Here is a 17,068-nt window from a genome sequence, read left to right on the forward strand (position 1 = left end):
AGGGCCCTTAAGTCTCACGCATTGAGCGTGACAGTCACGCTTTTGGGTCTTTTGTCACGCACCCCCGCCACACACTGTATTTGTCCCATGACTCTGAGCAGAGCAGTCATTAATAACAACACTGATAATATTATTTATGAAAGACCCCCATTTCTGCGAGCCGTCCAACCGGAACTGCATTCAAAACTTCAGAGCCCTGTTGATTGTAATAATGTTAGCGACATACTGTATGAATAATTTCCATCTGAGATTAACATTTACTTGATGAGGACTGCAAGAGTGAGGCAGAGTTAGATATATAGAGTTATACGTTGGACTATATTTGCACTACATAACTGGATGAGAATCGATTCAATCGACTTTAGCGATGTCGATAATTAAATTCTGAACAATTCCCATCCCTATTGGAATGTGTTCTTTAGACCTCTCCAAAAATTCCTAAAAAGAAAATTTATGAAAAACACTGTCTAATTATTTAAAAGTACAGTTCTCAGCCTTTTAATGTGCTTTAATCAATGTCTGTCCAACACATTTCACATATTAATGGGATAAAAACGAGACCAGCTGGGAAGAAATGTTTGCTGGTTTCTCACTAGTAGAAAAAGTTTGTGTAATACTATGAACGCTAAGAAAAAGAAGCTTTAGGGTTTACTTTCTTTGTTCAGTTACTACAAAAGCAATTGGTCTTCGAGGAGTTTAAAGTGCAAAATACACAGCACCATCACAAGGCATCGGGTCATTTGATGCTACATACTGAAACAGTTGTTAAATAACCGTAGTGTCATGCCTGCTCCTCCTCCACTTCCACGTTGCCATCATACTGATCACCGGTTCTGACACTACAATTCCCAGGATTCCCCTGTTCTTGTCATCATTGTCTGCACCTGTCATCCCTCTACTTATACCCAGTGTTCATCCAGCTTCTTTGTGTGGTCTAGTTATGCGACGTCTCAAGTCTTTACCGTAAGAATAAACCCTTTTGCTGGCATTTGTGTCCAGCATTGTTGTTTCAGTCTCACAATGTTGTCTATTTTAGCAGGAAAAGTGCAGCTTTTCTGGACTGTGAGCATTTGTAACCCTAATATTAAAGCAAAAAGTAGTCATGGAGGAAGAGGTTCCAGCTTTCATCTCAACTGAGGTCACAAAGAAATGCTTTTCTTCCTCACCAAACAATACAGCGCAGTTACTTCTGTAAACATACTTGACAGATATTGATCTGATATTAGTTGCGAGCACTAAAGACTCGATACAGCTGGTGTGTCTAAACTCTAAACTGGGACTCAGCTTAGATGGAATAAAAAGAAGTACATGCAGTGTTCGTGGATATGAAAAATGAGTCCCTATGAATACATATTTATCTAAAGGTAAATAAAAGCTGTTTTACTCTGTGTGTTGCAGATGTTTCCCTGTGTCCCACCTGAGTAAACACACGTGTGTGTGTGTGTGTGTGTGTGTGTGTGTGTGTGTGTTGTTTTTACACACTACAACGAGTATAGCATCAGAGGTTTCTTGGTGTCACGTTTAAACTGTGTTTAAATGTTTGTGTATTGTCCACAGAGAAGCTGGGAGATGAAGTCAGATTACGGAAAGAAAATAAAGAATAGATCTTCTTGGGACTAAGCTTTGGACATTTAGGGATAACAAAACAGGTGGAGAGCATTGTGCTTTATCAATAAAACATACTGCAAATCTAAAGAAACACATAGTGAAATCCACATAATTCAATTATCTTTTCACTGTAATAGATTAATAAAATGATCAAAAGTTATTTTTATTAATTAATTCACGTTTGCCTTTGCTATCCTTATATTTAATTGAGTAACCGTACTTTATCAGATGGCGTACAACCTGTGAAATAATCAACCACTCAGGCATTTCCTAACTTAGTTATCTGTTAATGTGGAGAAGCATATGCGCTGCTCATATTAAACTGTGGTACCAAAGGCAAATGCTCTAACAATTGGCACATTTTCACACTTTGATATTAATTTTGTGTAAAATAAATTAAAAAGGCCAAAGGCCATGTATTAAAAGGCTATTAAAATGGCAACTTTACCATTTCAGCGCATGAACACCTTTGAGGGGACAGACTTATCACAGCTTAGATATTTTCTCTCCTTCAGTTAACAACAACAAAAGTCAGTGGATCTATAGTCAGCAGAACACCTGGGGGTGTCGACTGATAAATTTTGGCTCCAATCGGTCAGCTCAGATACAGAAGTGCGGCGAAGCACAGGAAAGAAGCAGTTTCATAGGTGTTAGGCAACCACAACATCTTGGTTGCAGCACAGCGATGTTTTTACAACCTCCATGGAAGCAATGGAGCACCAATCCGCCAGAAGATATTTCCTTATTTGATGTTTTTCTAAATTTGGGGAAGAACGCTCTCCAACATGTCTTTCCAGAATCTCCCATGATGCTCTATGGAGACGAGGTGACTGTGAAGTCTGCAGCATGTAATTCACATCATTTTCATTCCTATAGAGCAGCTCAGAGACCCTCTTGGAGCATATAGATGGATGCATTATCATTGAAGAGACCACTCTATGAGGATGCTTCATGCCTTCTGTCAACACCTTTAACCGTGGAATGGTCCTCTTCTCTCTTTGCTAACTGCTGCACTAAATCACCACACATAACAAAACTCATCTTTCTATGCCAGACACAATACCCCTTCTTCTTTCATTTGTCCTAGCATCTCTGGGCCTGGCCCTCAGGCAGGGTATATCCTTTCTGGAGAGCTTTGCTCTGTGTTTCATGGCTGCATTATTGGCAGGGCATATGTCTGCCACTCTGGAGGAATGTCATCCATGAAGGACGCCATCACAGGCCTTCACATGGGATTGTCTCACTTACCCCCCCCCCCCCCCCCCCCCCCCCCATCCCCATCACATCTGTGTACCAGCGCACATAAATGTAATGGAAAGAAATGGATAAGGGGACAAAAGTCCAAAGTCAGCAAAGATGGAGTGATGGCAGAGGACGGATGTGAAAGATCTAATAATCATAATTCACATTGGAAACACCGTCCTCAGTGCGTTCACCCTGCAGGGTTCTGACTACTGTAATGGCTTCGGTATCAATGCACACGTTTACCGCAGCGTCGTGTTTCATGGATTATTGCTGTATCAGTCTTTGTGGGTAATTGTTAGCTCTTTGTAAAATAGGACTTGAGTAGTGCTTGAACTCAGCTTTCTGTACTGACCTAGTTAAGGTAATTAATTCAGAAAAGGTTGCAATGCCAGCAGAGAAAATATCTGTATTTTCTTTGCAATAGTTTGAAGATGTTGTAATTTGTCTAAACTGCAAAATCCTCGACAATTTAATTGCACCCTTCGCAGTGAGCAAATTTAAACAATGATTTATTAAAAGTCTCTCTGAAGAGGAGATCCACTTTCTTTGGCTCACTGTAACACAAACACACTTCAATGTGCTTCGGACCTGTTGTGGAGGGTTATTTTGGTGCCGTGCTTGGCCTTGAACCTGGTGTTTATCTTTCTCGATAAGTATCTTTTTCTAATCTTTACTGTATGCACAGCTGATCTTAAGTTGACGTCTGCTTCACATGAGCAGCCCACACACATTAACTACAGCACCATAACTGCAGAACAGCACTAACCAACAGCTGCAGGCACCACACATGATAAGAAACTCCTCAGGACCATAAGACGGTGGAAGAATGAGATTATAAATGACTGTAGATCACTTAATGTTTCACACTCTGCAGACTGCTCGTCACTCTATGACTGTCAGACCTTTCCTTGCAATGAAAGTCCACAACAGAATATTGTCCAATGTCTCTCAGACGTATTCTTTCTACAATGCACCATAAACACTTAAAATCTATTAAAATATCCACCTATAAACCATTAAGACATACATAGTAAATTGGATTAAATCAACAACATTTAATTTAATGCTTCCGAAAGATCAAAAGAACAGTAACTGTCCAAAATAAAAAATACGGACATAGTTAAAATGAAGGTTTTATGAGCAGATAGACTGAAGAATGACTGTCCAATTTACTGTGGTGTGTATTTACGGGACATTTCTTTCTTTCTAAATGGCATTGTGTGCAAGATCTGGAAGTAGTTAGTGTTTTGATTGCAGTGCTCTCAGTTTGGAGAATCATTAGCTTCCATATAGGTGAGCTAAAGCTTAAAGCCACTCAGAAGGGGGAATGTTGGGATCAGTTGAAATGCTGTGAGATTTTTGTTGTTGTAGATGGAAAAAAAAGGCCCTCTCCGAGACGTTTTTAGCTTCTTTGGCTCGCCTGTTTGAAACCATCTGATTCTCTAAACTAAGAGCACTTGGACTGCTGTCCACCGTCGGTAAGACACTTACTTCTCAAATGTATTACACTCAACCCCACTTGAAAAAAACTGGTTTGCTACCCATTTGGGGATAGTAATTCCTCCACCATTTCTGTCAATGTTGCATCTTTCTTGAGGATCTTTTCTTGATGGTTGAAGCTGCTGGGCGCAGCTTACAGACCACACTTCTGCTGCTGACTTCATCTCATTTGGCTTCTTTCAGTGCTGTTCTGGTCTGTTTTGGTTTTGCACAACAATGCCAGCGTCACATTGATAAACTCATCATTTCATGGTGCATGGTCCATGTGACGATCTTATTATCTCATTTTCATTCTTGGCATGCGTCACCAGCGTTTGTACTTTTGAGAACAGTTACTACCTTTGGCCTTGAAACTAAACACATTTTCATCAAAAAGAAAAGAAAATATTGGATATTTTGCTCCTTTTTGAGCAACAGGTGTTTAGAATTTCTTCCTCTTTATTTTCATCAAATTTCTATTGAAGGTAGCTGAAAAACATCAGCATAAATTGTGCCAAATCAGCTAACCAAACTAGCTATAAATTGGATAAAAATTGCTGTCTACGAGATGTTGATAAAAGTCTAAACACTTGTGATGTAGGAATTCAGATGTTGCTGCAACACATTTCATAATCTTAATTAACTAGATGTTTTAAGCTTAAAAGCCTTATAATTAGAATGCAAGTTCTCTTTTCCTCGTCTTTTTAGGTTGAAATGTTTAAATTCAGTCCATGTATTTCCCTGCTGGTCTGGATTTAAAATATGGAAGAACAATAATCAAATGGTGAATACTGCATGAGCTGCACCCGCTTGTGATTGGATTTATCTCTGGGCTGATTTGCTTGGCATAAACGGCTCTTGGAGAGTCTCCTAAAGACATCTCTGTCAAGATCAGATGGCTATGATTGATCCTTTTGTTTCCATGATGCATTCCTAACTCTGACATAAGTGACCACAGCTCGTTCTCCAATCAAGCATTACCTTGATGTAGAGAATAAAATTCAGCTTCCTCATTTTTTTGTTGCATGCAAAGATGACCAAAGGCGGAGAAGAGAGGCTGAAGAGGAGGGTCTCGTTATCCAGCACCCAATGGTTTATTGATCTCGGTGGTGCTCTTGCCTGAGAGCATAGGGGAGTAAATTGGACTATTGCCTCCACAGTGATTGATGCCTGTCTTTCTGCAAGCAGTGTTTTAAACTTTCAGTGATATTTTTAACAAACTGAGATGATTTTTTTTCCCGGTTGACTGCCCCTCTTAAAACCAAACAATTCCTTGAGTGCGTGCAGTGTCTGAGATGACAGATGACAAGTGTTGAGCTGAACAACCTAAAGTAACGCGACAGCTCTGTCGACAGAAAACAAAGAGAGAAGATGACAAATGGCGCTTGTGTCAGTTAACGCCTGGACTAACAAAACAGCACAGCCCAGTCGAAGCATGAAATGGTGTCAGAAAAATCTCTGTGTTCTGAAAAATTCCAGTTCTCTTGCAGAAGAAGAGCAAAGACAGGCCTGCAGGTCTTTCTGAATGTGTAAAATATGTGGCTCTGCAATGTGAAATGTTACACATTGACTTGGTGTTTCACCTGCTCCTCATCAGACTTCAGTAATACCACCACCAGTGCTTTAAAATTAGAGCTTCCACATGCCGTACATGAGTACAGTTATCTGAATAAAAGGTTGTTTTGTTTTTTTTGCTACACCATCAGTTTCGCCTCGAGCCTAACTTCATGGTAATAATTCCTCACTGGAGGGTTAGAGATGCCCTGAATTACGCCCTGTACATGGTAGAACTCCTGCTGGCAAGTATTTTGAATTCAAGCTGTTATTTATCCAGAAAAAGGTAGTAGCATCTATTCTTTCTGAAGAAATTATGCTCAGTGGGAGTTCAGTTACACTGAGTTTATAGAAATCGCCCGTCCACTGTCTCTTGCTAGCTGCTTAAAAGAAAATGTGTCATTCAAAGTGTGTGTATATGAAAGCTGCTGATTATGAAGCGTCCTCTGGCTGTGAGACGATTCCTGTTCGCACAGTTATGCCACCGTGAACAGGGCAAGGTGTTTGTCAGCTTTGAGCTGTTGGCGTTGGCTTGTATTGTGACGAAGAACAGACACATCAGTTGAGCTACAGCTCTGCACATTCAGTGCATTCATTCTAATGAGTATTTTTTTTGTGGGATTATTTGCACGCAGCACTTAAGTTGACTGAAGTCTGTTTTGAAATCTTAATTGCTAAAATCGCTTTAAAGTACAATCCCACCAGTTCCAATTAGCCTTAGAGTTATGTTCTTTACCTTAACCTCTTGCTTTGCTGCATAAAGTTTTATGAAACTGCTAAATAAGGCTGAGAATGGATGTAAAGTCTGCTGTTTTTTCATGTGCAATAATAATTAGTTGGTTTTGGACTTCGTTACTATGATCAAAAACCATTTGGCTATGGAATTGAACACTTGGACAGAAAATCATTTGCTAATCATTTGCACAGTTCCTGGCCTAACCTTTAAATTGAATTGAGCCCATCACCTGCTAATTAAATGATGGTTGTGGGGAATCCCTGGTCAGCGCCCACGTCTCATGACTTAATCCACCAAACAGCCACCAGCATTTTCATACCACTGATGAAGAGACGTGAGGCCATGCAGAAAAAACTCACCTTTTTTTAAAAACCTATCCATCCCACCTCGAAACACTGCTCATTATTAGTCTCTGTTCATCTCATGATTGCAAAAGCTTCAGTTAATTTTGATATATCTTCCACACATCATTAAGGAACGGCCTCATACAGTAATCAGTGGAAATAACATCATCCTGTGAATAAAACTGATTTTTAATCACCGAAGCAAGAAGTTAGGACACATCACTGCTCGCAGAGCTACTTAGAATAAATAAATAAAAAAAGCATTTGATTTGGCTAATGAGAGCCCTTAGTGGGATCATTTTTCATTTGTAAGCACAAAGGAAACAGTCAGTAGTCTAATCCGGTCTTGATAAGCACATCATCTGTGGTGCAGATCAGATTTCTGCCCACACCTCAAAGTCATGACTTGACCAACTTCATCTCAAGCTTTGACAACACCGCTGATGGTTGAGTGCCAGTGAGCCCTGAGCACTTCCCTTTATCCTTCATTTAGCTTTTCCATTGTGTACAGTTTATTATCCCAAAGGAGCAGTAAAATGCCCTTAATGCCATAACTGAATCCCAGCTTTAGCTGGTCCTTTTCTTCTCATATTAATTTCAAATATAGAATCATCCATTAATGTACACATTCCCTCAGAAGTGTGTGCTATCCACAATCAGCCGTGCACTTTGTGATAAATCACTGGGAGAAGTCAAACTCTCCAACAGCACCACTGTGACCACGGAGTATTAATCACAGCGGGACAGATTATTACCCGTCCTCCATCCATCTTTTGCCGGTGACTTTGCGGGGTCTAAACATACAATAGCTTGTTGGTATTATCCAAGATGTGCAGTTTGCTGGGAGGCAGCAGCGTAGCCTTGTTATATAGCCTGAAGTGGAGTGTAAGTACATGAAAAACACACTTTCTTTCCTTTTTCTGAAAGAGTTTAGGGTGATGGGGTGATCTGCTTGCAGAACTGTGGATGAGCAGACAATTTTAATGAGTAACAAAACTCTAAAATTCTAAAACGAATAAAGACGGTCGCTGAGTGCGGCAGCGAAGTTAAAGACCAAGTGATTTTAGGAGGAAATCTTTATCTTCTGTTAGTCTTTATCTATCTCATTACATCTTTATCTCTCTGTGTGTATCTGTGGGGTTAATGGTAACTAATGCAATTTGCTTTGTTTAATCTGCAGCATCTCCGACTGTCCCTCCTCTGCACTCGGAGCATTTCAAACCCTGCCATGAGAAGGACTTGGCATACTGCCTGAATGGTGGCGAATGCTTTGTCATCGAGACACTCAGTGGCCCTCACAAGCACTGCAAGTAAGCAAAAATTCACTTCAAATCAGTCTCCTTTGCTCTGTTCTGCTTCTTCCCTCTTCTTCTTCTGCTCGGTCAGTCGCTCCGGCTTCTCACATGTCTGCTTTGTTTACGGTGAAACCTTTGATCAGACATGTAGAATGTTGCCTGCATATGGTACATTATACATTATTTATGCTTATTTATTCCCAGCAGAACATTGCATTGTAAGAAGATGAGCAGTGTTACTCACTTTCTCTGTTAGTGCTCCCAGTTGACTCTGTTTCGGTCACATTTTTGGCCACGTTCTCTGCTTCTGAACGTTGTTTGCAGCATCTTTAAATGGAAGGATTTTCTTTTGCTCATCTTATTGCAGCTACACATTGATGTTGCCATTGTACTGAATGTGTCGGTGCACTTTAGTTGTCCCAGATTTGAGAGCAGAGCTCATGGGCGTTTAGCCTGCTCAAATGTGGGGCCTTTTACTAATTAAGTCCCATAACAACTGCTTCCAAAACCTAACCTCAGGACTTCCACACAACCTGTTTTTCAAAGAGACTGTTTTGCTTCCCTTCAGCAGAGTACAAATCTTGTTGCTCATGTGACAGCATGGATGTGAAATTTGTGTCCTAGCTAAGCAGTGTGAGAGTCATTAGACTCCGAACTAAGTTGGACACGAGTTGTCGTGATTAATGTGAAGCTAAACACAGAAGGTGCAAATCACTCACGTGCACTCAAACCCTTTGGATGGTCCATCAACACGACGGGCCAGATTATGAGGAAGAATATTTAGAATAGAGGGCTTTTTCTCCTTTTTTGTGGGGGGGTGGAGGGAGGAGGCCTTTAAAAGTGTACATTCAGTGATCAGGTTTCTCTAAGTCCTTTTACTGATTGTAAAAATGACACTTTTAAGTTAAGAAGTCAGCTGCTTGTCCACACATCCGGTTGTAAGTCTGCACTGTGTAGTTTTCCAACTAAAAAACATCAAACATTCAGTCTGGGGTGAAAATCGAAAAGGACAGAAGAAAGCTGGGTAAGAGGGGCAGAGAACTGAGAAGAATGGTGCGAGAAACCGACATGTTGGAGATGGGAGAGGACCGTTGCCCTCCTTTCCTGCTCACATCCGTTGCCATGGCAGCATAATCTATGGACAAGCTTTGCTGTTGAAAATAAAAGGTGGAGAGTTGTGATGTACATCGCAACAGACTTGATCATAATGCTGGTGAATGCTGTGCATGTTGAATTAAAGAAGAGAAAAATGTGTGCCGGGTTCCTCTTTGCTGCTCCATCATGTGACAATAAGCTTTTTTTATGAATAATATGGATCAGGAAGCAATATGTCAATCCATAAAGCAGTACAACTGTGAAGTTTGTTCCATATTTAGGAAATGATATGTAGAGATTAAAGCAGGGATTTGGTCTTTCTGAAATCTAAGCCTTTATGTGAATGGCCACTTTTCAGCGAGGCTTTTACAGTAAATGACTAAATCTCGTTAAAATGACTATTTAAAGAAAGAAAAAGGATGCAGTGAGCATCAGTTGACATGCTGTGAGACACTGATTTATCTTCATCAACAAAAGAATGACAAATTTCACCCCAGGCACAGGATCAATGTATAATCTCATTCAATTTGTGTTTGAAACAAATTGAGACAAATCGGGCTGTAAAGGTGTGATCAATTGAGACATTTAATGGGGATGGATTGAGCCAGTTTATGGCATTATTTGTCACAGAATTCATCATTTTTATTTGTGAGATGAAACTTGATCCTCTTTGCAATGATTTTTTCCAAAATATCATAACTCAAGCATCAGGTGGTATTCCTGAGCTGTTGTAAAACAAGCGTGGATTGTCCCCCAGAGCGCTGTTTCGCACTGTCGGTGTGCGGCGGCCGTGTTTGGAAACCACGTGGGATAGCTGCGGAAGAGATGTGTGAGTCACATGTGTTGCTCGTCCTCTCACACACAGACACATGTACAGCACATACACACAAGCGCTCACTGCTTTGGGCAGTATCGTCAGGCATTCAATCATTAGTGCTCAGCTAACCAGTAAATTACTCAGTACGCTAAGATAATATTCTTCAGAAGATGGCAAAAGGCCAAGGCATTCACTTATAAAAGTATGTGATGTTGATGTTGATTAATTACTTTTTTTGAGCTCAGCATGATTTTCCCAAAGAGAGCAAAAACTCCAAGGATCATTTTAGTGTAATTACTGGCCCAAATAACTGTTTAAATATTTCCAATGCCCTCTCTTCTTATGTGCTTTTACTGTGTTTCTCTCTTTGCTTTCACACTCCTGTGACTTCAGAGAGAAAGTGGTGGCAGTTTGAATAATAATCCCTGCCATCCTGATCGTTTTAGTCACCATATTGAACCACAGGATTTAGCTTCAACTTGCATCGCATTGTTTATTTATTCTGTCATCGGATGTGAAAGGGAATTTATTTTAGTTAATCAGTTAATCATTTGTTTCCAAGAGGCAGAAGGGATGTCCCTCAGTCAAGTTGGCAAAGCTCGTCCCATTGCCCCCTGCCCAGGCTGTCCCAAAAGGATAGCTTTACAATCCTACCTGGCTGGTGGAGGTGGCAGGGGTTTGGAGGAAGTCACTGCAAAACTTCCCAGAGAATCTCTGGAGGGTGGAAGACCTTTATATGTATTACTCATATAAACCCCAGTACGGCTTTGAAGCTAAGACTTTATCCCAGGCTGCATTGCGGGTCACGGAGCTGACCTTGCACCAGCTGATTGTAACACCCCCCAGCAGGTCCAGGGGTACCCATTTGTTCTCCCTGTTGCTCAGTTATCTTTTTGATAAATTGAACCGATAAAGAGAGCATTGCTAACGGACATTTATTAAAGGACAAAAGGAACAACAATGTGGGATAAAGGCTTTGAATGCTGAGGTTGGAGGGCAGTGTTCGTGTTGATGTTATGCTTTTATTGCTCCACCGAGCAATTGTTTTAATTTCTGTCTGTCTGAATATTTTCCTTCACTTCCTTTATCATCAGCCAGAACCCTTCACATCTTTCTACATGTCTGTCACAGTTATGCGCATGACAGGAAGGTCAGCTTGGAGACATGTGGAAGTAAGATGTTATTAACAGGATAAAAACACCAAACCAAACTGAGGCTGCAACACAGCTGACAAAGCAGCAGTGCACATCAATCACTTGCCAAGAATTCCTGTGCTTTCTGGCAGAAAGTAGTGAGCAACCTCAGGGCTGTGCAGCCGACAAACCACTTCTTGCTGGAGTGTAATCCTCTATCCCTTCCTCCCAATCCTCCTCATCCTCCTTCCAGTCTCTCTGGACACCAGCCTTGTCTTTCCTGAGTGACCTCAGGCTTTTCCAAAGCTTTCAACCACAGAGCAACTCCAGCAGATTGACTCAGGCTTCCCAGGTGCTAAGAAGCACTGTGCGGTTTACCTTACGGTAGACATACACACATTGACAAGCCAACTAACATGAAGCAAGCATGAAATTGAAATTATGGCTGCTTTTAGGCTACTAAAACACAAGGTAAAGAAAAAATAAGTCACTTTAAGCATTTGGAAGTGAAAAACCTTGAAGAAACAGTGTCTTATACTTACAGTGTGTTGTTTATTTTGAATATAACTACGTTATTTTCTCAGCACAAGATCCTTTTACTTCTTCTGTTTCTCCGAAGATGAAGTGCTTTATTCGTGGATTTTTAAGAACGTGTCAGTGCAGCATCACTATGGTGCCTCCTCTGATTCCTCCGTGCATCATTTTGTAGGATGATACTGAAACAAAATCTTAACTTTGCCCATTTTGTATCAAGTATACTGATTTTAGTCTCTTTTTCTTGTCCCAGTAAGCGTGTTTTTTTTGTTGAAGCGTTCAGGCTTTCCCACTTTATACATGTTTTAGAATTTAAAATAGCAACTCAAAGCTCACTGATTCCAGAATACACTTCCGTCTCATGAAAGTTTAATCACACAGTCTGGGGTCGACCAAAAGAAGTTCTCTCTGAGTTCGAAAATGCTGCTCTCCCCCACTCGAGCTTTTCGAGGAACATATGCAACCACTCAGACAAAAACACACACACGTTAGCGTCATCTCAAGAGATCCTGACATTTCAGCAGCGAGCTTGGCGAGAGTCAAAGAGCACACAGAGGGGTCACTTTGCTCTGTGCAGCATTGTTTCTGACAGCAGGGACTTATCTTGACAGGAGAAAGCCTCTTGGATTAAGATGCCCCGAATGCTCTTATGCAAAGTGCACTTTTTGTTTGTGTGTCTATGAACAGAGAAATGTCAAAGTTTGTTATGATTACGAGAAAAATCTGTGCTGCTGACTACATTTATAGCAGCGTTTGGTTGCTGTTCAACAGGAAAGTACCTTTTTTCTCTTAGTCACTCATTCTCTCCATTTCATCCTGTGTTTTCCTCTTCTTCTCCTTTGCCTGTCCTCCCACTCACTGTTTTCTCTCTCTCTGATTCTCTGTGGTTTGTCAATTTCTCTAAACCCTCATCGCCATCTGTGTGATAATAATGGCACACCAGTGGGAGTTCGACTGGTGTCTTTCTGACAGTAATAAACAAGGCTGATGCCACGGCATGCTTTCGAGGTGGGAGAAAATTAAACAGATAAGAGGCTGCATATCGTGGCTAGAAGGCAAGCTTTTAGCGAGCGAATCCTCCAAGACGCACAGAGGAGCACTCGACATGCCTGGGAAAGGAAATCAGAAGCTGGGAGGGAGCCGGTCGCAGGCAAGACAAATATAGATGAAGAATGGAAAGAGTTGAGTGCGAGGAGTGGTGGTCAAACACCAGTATGATTTCATTGGCACACATTTAAGGCTTCATGATCACTTGGCAGCTCAATCATGGTGTTATGTAAAGGCAATTCACTGCAGTTCAGCCACTGTCCAGCTACGTTTTGTACTGTAATTGAGATTAAAGGAAAGTAGCTTGTTTTCCCTGCTGTGAAGCTCAAATTAACATTCATTTTTGTATTAACAGTGATTTATTTCAATGACTATCCTACCCTACAGAGAATAACCCAATTATCCAGCACTGGCCTTCAGTCTCTCTCTTTTTTTGAAGCAGACTAACTAAGAGAAATTCTGTTTTTATGAACTGGCTGCATGTTTGCCAGCACCACACAGCACACGAGTGCAGATGGAAACTAAAACAGACTTACGTTCAGGAGGTGCAATCAAGCTGTCCATTCATCTGGTGCCCGTACTGCGCTGAAATTGTGTGGCAGCACCATGGAAACTATGCCAATGGAAAGTCTGCTGCTTTGTCTTGATGGACACGACTTTCAGGGTCAGACAAACACGAAACCTCTAACAAAGCTGGTTTGAAGTTCCATTTGCAACCTTTGGTTAGGCTTGGGCTGGTGTCTGCATCAAAAGGACTCGTTTGGGCAGCTTGACATTACATTTATTTCTGCTTCTCTGAATGAACTTGGTGTGGTCACCATTGCCTGGGGTGGCTTGTCTTGGTTATCAACCTGAAAGGTGCATCTGGCATACATTAAAAGAGCACAACTTCTAGTTATATAATTCCAGTATGTGCGATACTCAGCTGGTCAATCCTCTCTTAAATTAACAGAACTCCAGTGGGCAGGTTTTTAGCCATCATTGAGCAATACACAATATTGATGTGTACCCAAATGGACCAGTGTAGATTAAGATTTGAATGATTAAATCATTATTATATAATTATGTAGAGCAGCATGTGACTGTGTGCATCTCTTGGTGCTCAATGCAGAGGCAAATTAATGCTGATCTCTGATGAATGGGGGTTTTCTCAAGCTGCCTTCTCAGTACCATTTCTTGGGCTCAAGATCTCCTCAACTTCTGGTTTATTTTCATTTGTGTCTTTGTTGGTTTTAATTAGAGAAATTTAACATGTTTAATTGTGCAATTGATTTAGCACGCTTAGTTTGGAAAACATTACACATTAGTGTCTCATTAAGGCACAAACATACACATTCAGTGTGTGTGTATTTGATCACTAAATGACAAACACAACATTGTAAATATGCTCGTTTATGAAATGTAACGCTGTGAATTAATTCGATGATGAGCGACTAAAGCATGAGCTTTGTTTTTGTTGGTGTCTAACATGTTCTGCAGGTGTAGCAGCAAATATGATACGACTGTGACAAAAAGGGACAGATAACTGGGATGTGCACTTCAGGCAGAAACACTTGAAAGGTTTAAGTAATTGTTAAATTCCACACTGTTATGAGTAATGGTACTCAGACAAATTACAGTCATTAATCACAAAGATGTTTCCTGGTGAAGAACCCTCACAGACTGCAGGTTTTTTAAGATGGATATCTTTCAGCAGCTGGATAAGATGTAGAGGAAAATGGGAAAAGATATTTCAATTTGTGTGCTTATTAGCACTTAAATTTTCTTGATTTCACAGCTGGAGTTCATTTTGTTTGACAATTATGTCATGCACGTGAAAGATGAAATCTATTAATTGATTACTAAATGATTGATCGGTTCGATTCCCACTCTCGCTGCTCAAAGATTGGTGAACTGTCCATGCATCTTTTTTAGATATTGCCATTTATGCTTTAGACCAAAACAAAGGCTTGTGCGTTTGTGCAAACTCTGGCTGCTAACATGGTTAAGTTGGCAAAGAGAACAGAACAAATTGAATAGCTTTATATTTCATTGTGAATGGTTTTAAGGTTTTCAGTCACTTTCATCCAGCTGGGAAAGCAAAGCACAGGTGGCTTAGCATTAAAAAACTGTTTTCATATAATTAAACGCTGTAAGAGTGGAGGTAGTAAAGACAACTTCACTTATTCTTCCTGTGCTTTTAACATGAGTGACAGCTGGGATGTAATTCATTACATAAATCAATTATATAAATCAGTGGGCATGAAATATGGGAACGCATTAATATTCCAACACCTACACAGGCAGATCATCTTCAGGAGGCTGATATGATACAGTACACGGTACACTTTTTTCCAGGTGTAGCAGCAGTTTGTAGGTGTTACACACACATAAACACACAAACCATAAATGCATGACATCTCTGTCAGTGAGAGACTGAAGGAGTGGCTGTGGTGGTGAAAGACAAAATTAGAGGTTTAAAGAAATCAGAAGTTGATAGAAATAGATGAATAGGCACATCGAAGCTGTCAAATAACGCAAAAATAGAGAAAATGTGTATTAACAGGATAGTAACACAAATCGGCATTGAAGGGGATTCAGAGGAGATGCTGAGAAAACAAGACATGAAAACAAGTGAGGAAGAAGACACTAATTTGGTGGTCTTCCTAATTAAGGCATCCCTTTCATGTCAGCAGGTTTGATATGTTAATAAGATGCAAATGTATGCAAATCAGCCATCATTTTCCCTCCAAACCTCTGAGTTTGTGTTGGCCCTTCCTGCAGGATGGAGAGCTCAGAATAAATTTCAGGAGATGGCCCAGAGAAGAGCTATCGATTCAAATTTTAGAGAAAAATTTTAAGATGCCACACAGGCACCATAATTTAACAAGGCTGCCTTTGGGAATCTCTCAACATCGATTGAAGCCTGGCATTCCAGTGACTTTTAGCATGCATGTGAGTTAAGAGATGCAGAATGAAATGTATATCCACACAAAGAATGGCTGAGAAAAGGAGAGAAAGAAAAACAGAAAGAGTGACAAGAGATTAAAAGTGACAGAGCGAGAGCAGAGAAGACAGAATGACTCGAGACAAGCTGTGTCTGCAATATTAAGCAGATCTGAGTCCCAGTGCTACCTGGGAGCTATACCAGCCTGCTGATGTGCACTTTCACTGTCGTGCACTTCATTCTGGAAAAGCAGCAGTGGCCTGAGCCCAGACTTGTCTCCTACCCTGACAAATGAGAGGCAGCCTTCTGCATGATAATAAACATCAGGTGACACATGTGGCTGATTTACTCTTTAGTGAGGGACCCACACTCAGTCGCATACAGTACAGCAGCTTTCTCGTGAATCTCTTGAAATTCTCATTCGTATTTCATGTTCTCCCATTCTGTGAAGTGTGGAATCAGGTCAAGGTCACTGGCACACTGACTCTCGGTTATAATGACCATAAAAGCAACAATAGGAGAGTTTGTGAACCTCAAAACTATGTGCTTTTGACTCTTTTGGAAGAACAGCAACCTTTGTTATCCACGTCACCGGAGCTGGAACTGACCTGAACTTCAAGGCTTCAGAATGACATCGTTCTGCTTTACGCTGCCATAGTAGATAAATAGTAGGGAAAAGAACAAATAAAGTTTGTGAATATTAATAGAACGTTTTTGTGAGTGTGTTTTTTCATCAGATATGTCATATACAAAGTCTTACTCCTTTTAGGTCCTGTAACATTAACCTACCTTGTCTCTTGACATTTTAAGTGGCTTCTCGAGGTGTTTTTTGTCAGCCTCTAAATCATGGAAATAAATTCCTGTAAATAGCGATGCATGTACAGGATTCAGATGAAGGAGGTTGAGGTGTTCGATCTCACAACTGTAAGGGAAGCTAAAGAGCATAAATGAACACAATTCTCTCGTGATGCCTTTAAGGCTGCTTGTTCTGTTCAACTAAAAAATGTTTAATTGAAAACCAGCAATCACTATTGCTCTGTTAAAAGTAGATTTGTTGGGATATTCCTCAAAAAACGCTTCTATGTCAGTCATTATGAGCCAGGAGAACTGTGTGTTGGTGTGTTTCTTTGAAGAGACACAGCACCTCTTTGTTCCTTCTTCCTCTTTAACACATCCAACTTGGCCATTGTTAGCCACGCCTCTCTTTCACAGCTGTAATTAAGCCTTTTCAGTCATAGCCCTTAGATTATAGGGC

General features: G+C 40.6%; 1 protein-coding gene across 1 annotated transcript in view; it reads left to right on the forward strand.

Moving 5' to 3' along the window:
* The window catches only part of LOC140312745 (pro-neuregulin-3, membrane-bound isoform), a 357,971-nt gene that overhangs the window by 205,548 nt on the left and 135,355 nt on the right, over window positions 1-17,068 (forward strand). Inside the window, exon 2 of the mRNA XM_072390537.1 lies at window positions 8,147-8,276. Within this exon, the coding sequence (XP_072246638.1) occupies window positions 8,147-8,276 (130 nt within the window). The remainder of the gene's footprint in view (window positions 1-8,146; window positions 8,277-17,068) is intronic.

The sequence above is a fragment of the Leuresthes tenuis genome, unplaced genomic scaffold (assembly GCF_036924035.1).
Source record: "Leuresthes tenuis unplaced genomic scaffold, fLeuTen1.0.hap1 SCAF_8, whole genome shotgun sequence".
Classification (NCBI taxonomy): Eukaryota; Metazoa; Chordata; class Actinopteri; order Atheriniformes; family Atherinopsidae; genus Leuresthes; species Leuresthes tenuis.